Source organism: Panthera uncia (assembly GCF_023721935.1).
Source record: "Panthera uncia isolate 11264 chromosome A1 unlocalized genomic scaffold, Puncia_PCG_1.0 HiC_scaffold_17, whole genome shotgun sequence".
Taxonomy (NCBI): Eukaryota; Metazoa; Chordata; class Mammalia; order Carnivora; family Felidae; genus Panthera; species Panthera uncia.
In genome coordinates, this window is record NW_026057577.1 from 3300657 (window position 1) to 3307812 (window position 7156).

General features: G+C 38.1%; 1 protein-coding gene across 1 annotated transcript; it reads left to right on the forward strand.

Annotated features, from left to right (window-relative positions):
• Positions 1-4493: 4493 nt before the first annotated feature.
• LOC125935091 (olfactory receptor 1C1) lies at positions 4494-5429 on the forward strand. Its single transcript, XM_049648797.1, has one exon. The coding sequence runs from the start codon at positions 4494-4496 to the stop codon at positions 5427-5429; it is 936 nt and encodes a 311-aa protein (XP_049504754.1).
• Positions 5430-7156: the final 1727 nt, after the last annotated feature.

The following is a 7156-nucleotide window of genomic DNA, read 5'->3' on the forward strand; positions in this document are numbered from 1 at the left end:
TCATACCATGCATACTTTCAGACCACAATGCTATGAAGCTTGAAATCAACCACACGAAAAAGTCTGGAAAACCTCCAAAAGCATGGAGGTTAAAGAACACCCTACTAACGAATGAGTGGGTCAACCAGGCAATTAGAGAAGAAATTAAAAAATATATGGAAACAAACGAAAATGAAAATACAACAATCCAAATGCTTTGGGATGCAGCGAAGGCCGTCCTGAGAGGAAAATACATTGCAATCCAGGCCTATCTCAAGAAACAAGAAAAATCCCAAATACAAAATCTAACAGCACACCTAAAGGAAATAGAAGCAGAACAGCAAAGGCAGCCTAAACCCAGCAGAAGAAGAGAAATAATAAAGATCAGAGAAGAAATAAACAATATAGAATCTAAAAAAACGGTAGAGCAGATCAACGAAACCAAGAGTTGGTTTTTTGAAAAAATAAACAAAATTGACAAACCTCTAGCCAGGCTTCTCAAAAAGAAAAGGGAGATGACCCAAATAGATAAAATCATGAATGAAAATGGAATTATTACAACCAATCCCTCAGAGATACAAACAATTATCAGGGAATACTATGAAAAATTATATGCCAACAAACTGGACAACCTGGAAGAAATGGACAAATTCCTAAACACCCACACTCTTCCAAAACTCAAGCAGGAGGAAATAGAAAGCTTGAACAGACCCATAACCAGCGAAGAAATTGAATGGGTTATCAAAAATCTCCCAACAAATAAGAGTCCAGGACCAGATGGCTTCCCACGGGAGTTCTACCAGACGTTTAAAGCAGAGATAATACCTATCCTTCTCAAGCTATTCCAAGAAATAGAAAGGGAAGGAAAACTTCCAGACTCATTCTATGAAGTCAGCATTACTTTGATTCCTAACCAGACAGAGACCCAGTAAAAAAAGAGAACTACAGGCCAATATCCCTGATGAATATGGATGCAAAAATTCTCAATAAGATACTAGCAAATCGAATTCAACGGCATATAAAAAGCATTATTCACCATGATCAAGTGGGATTCATTCCTGGGATACAGGGCTGGTTCAACATTCGCAAATCGATCAACGTGATACATCACATTAACAAAAAAAAAAAAAAAAGAGAAGAACCATATGATCCTGTCAATCGATGCAGAAAAGGCCTTTGACAAAATCCAGCACCATTTCTTAATAAAAACCCTTGAGAAAGTCGGGTTAGAAGGAACATACTTAAAGATCATAAAAGCCATTTATGAAAAGCCCACAGCTAACATCATCCTCAACGGGGAAAAACTGAGAGCTTTTTCCCTGAGATCAGGAACACGACAGGGATGCCCACTCTCACTGCTGTTGTGTAACATAGTGCTGGAAGTTCTAGCATCAACAATCAGACAACAAAAGGAAATCAAAGGCATCCAAATTGGCAAAGATGAAGTCAAGCTTTCGCTTTTTGCAGATGACGTGATACTATACATGGAAAATCCAAGACTCCACCAGAAGTCTGCTAGAACTGATACATGAATTCAGCAAGGTTGCAGGATACAAAATCAATGTACAGAAGTCAGTTGCTTGCAATGAAGCAACAGAAAGACAAATAAAGAAATTGATCCCATTCACAATTGCACCAAGAAGCATAAAATACCTAGGAATAAACCTAACCAAAGATGTAAAAGATCTGTATGCTGAAAACTATAGAAAGCTTATGAAGGTAATTGAAGAAGATATAAAGAAATGGAAAGACATTCCCTGCTCATGGATTGGAAGAATAAATATTGTCAAAGTGTCAATACTACCCAAAGCTATCTACACAGTCAATGCAATCCGAATCAAAATTGCACCAGCATTCTTCTCGAAACTAGAACAAGCAATCCTAAAATTCATATGGAACCACAGAAGGCCCTGAATAGCCAAAGTAATTTTGAAGAAGAAGACCAAAGCAGGAGGCATCACAATCCCAGACTTTAGCCTCTACTACAAAGCTGTCATCATCAAGACAGCATGGTATTGGCACAAAAACAGACACATAGACCAATGGAATAGAATAGAAACCCCAGAACTAGACCCACAAACGTATGGCCAACTCATCTTTGACAAAGCAGGAAAGAACATCCAATGGAAAAAAGACACTCTCTTTAACAAATGGTGCTGGGAGAACTGGACAGCAACATGCAGAAGGTTGAAACTAGACCACTTTCTCACACCATTCACAAAATAAACTCCAAATGGATAAAGGACCTGAATGTGAGACAGGAAACCATCAAAACCCGAGAGGAGAAAGCAGGAAAAGACCTCTCTGACCTCAGCCGTAGCAATCTCTTACTCAACACATCCCCAAAGGCAAGGGAATTAAAAGCAAAAGTGAATTACTGGGACCTTATGAAGATAAAAAGCTTCTGCACAGCAAAGGAAACAACCAACAAAACTAAAAGGTAACCAACAGAATGGGAAAAGATATTTGCAAATGACCTATCGGACAAAGGGCTAGTATCCAAAATCTATAAAGAGCTCACCAAACTCCACACCCGAAAAACAAATAACCCAGTGAAGAAATGGGCAGAAAACATGAATAGACACTTCTCTAAAGAAGACATCCAGATGGCCAACAGGCACATGAAAAGATGTTCAACGTCGCTCCTTATCAGGGAAATACAAATCAAAACCACACTCAGATATCACCTCACGCCAGTCAGAGTGGCCAAAATGAACATCAGGAGACTATAGATGCTGGAGAGGATGTGGAGAAATGGGAACCCTCTTGCACTGTTGGTGGGAATGCAAACTGGTGCAGACACTCTGGAAAGCAGTGTGGAGGTTCCTCAGAAAATTAAAAATAGACCTACCCTATGACCCAGCAATAGCACTGCTAGGAATTTATCCAAGGGATACAGGAGTACTGATGCATAGGGGCACTTGTACCCCAATGTTTATAGCAGCACTCTCAACAATAGCCAAATTATGGAAAGAGCCTAAATGTCCATCAACTGATGAATGGATAAAGAAATTGTGGTTTATATACACAATGGAATACTACGTGGCAATGAGAAAAAATGAAATATGGTCTTTTGTAGCAACGTGGATGGAACTGGAGAGTGTGATGCTAAGTGAAATAAGCCATACAGAGAAAGACAGATACCATATGGTTTCACTCTTATGTGGATCCTGAGAAACGTAACAGAAACCCATGGGGGAGGGGAAGGAAAAAAAAAAAAGAGGTTAGAGTGGGAGAGAGCCAAAGCATAAGAGACTGTTAAAAACTGAGAACAAACTAAGGGTTGATGGGGGGTGGGAGGGAGGGGAGGGTGGGTGATGGGTATTGAGGAGTGCACCTTTTGGGATGAGTACTGGGTGTTGTATGGAAACCAGTTTGACAATAAATTTCATGAAAAAAATAAAAAAAATTAAAACCAATATTTATAAAAATAAGGGAGAAACCAACTCACAAAAAAATATAAAACCAACTCACATTAGAAGATGAATTTGGGGGGTGTCTGGGTGGGTCAGTCGGTTGAGCGCCCAACTTCATCTCAGGTCATGATCTCACGGTTCATGGGTTTGAGTCCTGTATTGTTCTCTGTGCTGACAGCTCAGAGCATGGAGCCTACTTTGGATTCTGTGTCTCCCTCCCTCTCTCTCTCTGCCCCTTCCTCACTTGCACTCTCTCTCTCTCTCAAAGCAAAATAAACATTAAAAAAAAAAAAGATGTATTTGGAACTTTGTATAGTCTCCAGTGTGCTGACCTCAAGGGAGAAAATGGTGTCCTGGTTCAAGATCTGTCCCCTTATATTATATAAATAAATACACTTTAATAAGTAAATACTCCCACAGTGATACAATATAATTATCTATAGAGAGAAACACGTTTATCTGTATCTCATTACTCTCTGTTTTTTCACCCTTGAGTAGGAATCTAAATGAATCTAAATGAATGCTCAGGCCTATGGATATATAGTGGGGAGGAAAATTGTTGATTGGCAAAAGTCTTAAGGAGGAAGGTATGTATTGATAATTTTCAAAGATTTTTGCAGGGATATCTGGGTGGTTGAGTCTGTTTAAGTGTCCAACTCTTGATTTTGGCTCAGGTCAAAATCAAGCCCTGCTTTAGGCTCTGTGCAGACAGCCTGAGACTGCCTGGGATTCTCTCTCTCCCTCTCTCTCTGCCCCTCCCCCATTTGCATACTCTGTCTCTCAAAATAAATAAATAAATAAACATTTTTAAAAAAAGAAGATATTATGCAGAAAATTTGCATTTTTGTTTGAAGGAAAAAAACATTCTTTCTTGAAAAAAGTTTAGATTGTTATGCCCAACATGTCTATGTGAATATATAGACAATGTCGTAAACACAAGATATAATTGGTGAGCACAAAGAATTTGAATGGTACTTTATTACACACACACACACACACACATGCACACACACAAACATGCACACACATGTGTGTGAGATAGTTAACATTTCTAGTCTTTACAATTTAATATTTTCCTTTCCTAGATTTGTTGGGAAGATGGAAACAGGAAATCTAACAATTATCAAGGATTTTGTCCTTCTGGGACTTTCTGGATCAGCAGAGCAGCAACATTTCCTATCTGTGCTCTTCCTATGTATGTACTTAATCACTATATCAGGCAACATGCTCATCATCTTGGTTGTGGGCTTTGACTTTCACCTCCATTTACCCATGTATTTCTTCCTTAGTAACTTGGCCTTTGTTGATATCTGTTTTACCTCAACTACTATCCCCCAAATGATAGTGAACATCGTGACTGATACACAGACAATCTCTTTCATAGGATGCCTCAGCCAGCTTTTCTTCTTCATTTCTTTTGTGAATATGGACAGCCTTCTTCTCTGTGTGATGGCATACGATAGGTATGTGGCAATTTGCCGCCCTTTACATTATACTGCAATTATGAATCTGCCCTTTTGTGTCCAGCTAGTGGCTGGGCTCTGGATTGTCACTTATCTCCATGCCCTCTTACACACTCTCTTAATGGCACATCTGTACTTCTGTGCTTCCAATATCATCCACCATTTCTTCTGTGATCTCAACCCTCTCTTGAAGCTCTCTTGCTCTGATATATCCCTCAATGTGATGGTTATTTTTATAGTGGGAGGTCTATTTGCTCTCACTCCCCTTATCTGCATCCTCATATCTTATGGACTGATCTTCTCCACGATCCTGAAGATCACGTCTACTCAGGGGAAACAGAAAGCTTTCTCCACCTGTGGCTGCCACCTATCAGTGGTGGTGTTGTTCTATGGCACAGCCAGTGCTGTCTATTTCACCCCCTCCTCCTCTTTTACCCCTGAGAGTGACACCTTGTTAGCCATCATGTATACAGTGGTGACTCCAATGGTAAATCCTTTCATCTACAGTCTAAGGAACAACGACATGAAGAGAACACTTCAGAAAATGCTTTGTAAGGATTTACACTTTTAGCAGCAATCATGAATACCTAATGGCTGAATTAGACATCATGAATATGGTAATAAAATGTGCATTCATGGGTCATCATAGTAACAGTAATAAAAGCAAATGACAGCTAATAAATGTCTCTGTCATGCTGGAAATGATGATAAATGCTTTATATAGATTATCACATATAATCCTCAGAGTATAAAAATTAGATAAAATTATAAATCCATCTTTCAGATATGGAAAATGAATTTCAGGGAAGTTATATAGTGTGTGTATTGCCCTACTTTGTGAGTAAGGAATCTCTGGCTCCAGTACAAATATATTCTTGTGAAAATTATCAGTCTCTGTGATAAATTTCACAAATATCATAGATTAAGATAAACCATTCTGAACTTGAAATTTTATGAGTCCAAATTTAAATAAGTAGGCATGGACACAAATACTAGCTTCATAGTAAAGTGGAATGGTAAGGTCCTTGGATTCCTAATTTATAATGCAAAGTAAGGAATGCACATTCACATTAAAAATAAAACAAACAAACAAAGCTGGAGTGATGACTTGTAACCTTCACTTTTATCTAATAAGAAAGAATAGTTGTTTCATATTTGTGTAGTAAAATATTATCTTTCCCAAAGGTTATCTCAATCCCTTACAACAGTTTTAGGTGTAGAAAGTTGCTTAGGGTTATAATTTTGCATACAGAATACTATTAGGGTTGGTGATGTCTGTTTTAGGATTTCAAATATCATACAGGTAAATTCTGGACTGGTTACCTTTACCACATTGAGCCATCAGATATTACATTACCAATAGTTATTTTTCCAGGAATAAATAATATTACACTCTTTATTCTACAATTTTTATTAGTTGTTAGTTTTCTTCTCTTTATTAATTTGTGTTTCATCAGTGTTCAATCCTTAAATCAATTGTTGCAGACTCAGAGTAAAGGTCTAAACATTTAGCAGTTTCCCACAACCAAAATAGTGACCTAATCCAAGTTACTTGAATTCTTTCTTTTGCAAATATCTAAATAGCCAGCTGAGATGGAACAGCTATGTAATGGAAAATTCTATATCCTTTCACCATAAACACCTTGCAAGACTTTACCTGTCTGATGATGAGCTTCAGCAAAATCATGACACAAATGGCAGCACATAGGAGGGATCAATAAGGAAGAGGGAAATGATAGTGATTGGGGAGGGGGGGTGGAAGTAGATATGCAGCAGTCTACATCATATATCATGAATCTTTCTTAGACCAGATCAGAAATTTAAAAGTTGGGGACTCCTGGGTGGCTCAGTCAATTGAGTATCTGACTCATGATTTTGACTCAGATCATGATATCACAGTCCATGAGTTTGAGCCCTGTATTGCTCTCTGTGTTGACAACAAAAAGCCTGCTTGGGATTCTCTCCCTCCCTCTCTCTCTGTTGCTCCCTTCCTCACATATGCTCTCTCTCTCTCAAAGTAAATAAATAAGCATAGAAAAAACAAGGAAATATATAGGTAAATTTGCACAAAAGTGTAACTTGGTAGCATGAACTGGGTGTTTTATAATGCATTTGGTATCCTTCAAACTTGCCATAGAAACCATAATTCCACTTACCCACTAGGATAAATAAAGTGAACTCATGAGAAATAAAAATTTTAGTATATTTCAGTAGTTTAAAGGATATAGGTGATTGCAAGACACAAGAAAAGCATAAAGCCTCATAAAATGGGTGCAGCTCACCAGTCTTTCTTTATCC

Bases quoted from the DNA above. Each gene is read 5' to 3' on its own strand.
- LOC125935091 (XM_049648797.1), top strand. From the start codon at position 4,494: ATGGAAACAGGAAATCTAACAATTATCAAGGATTTTGTCCTTCTGGGA.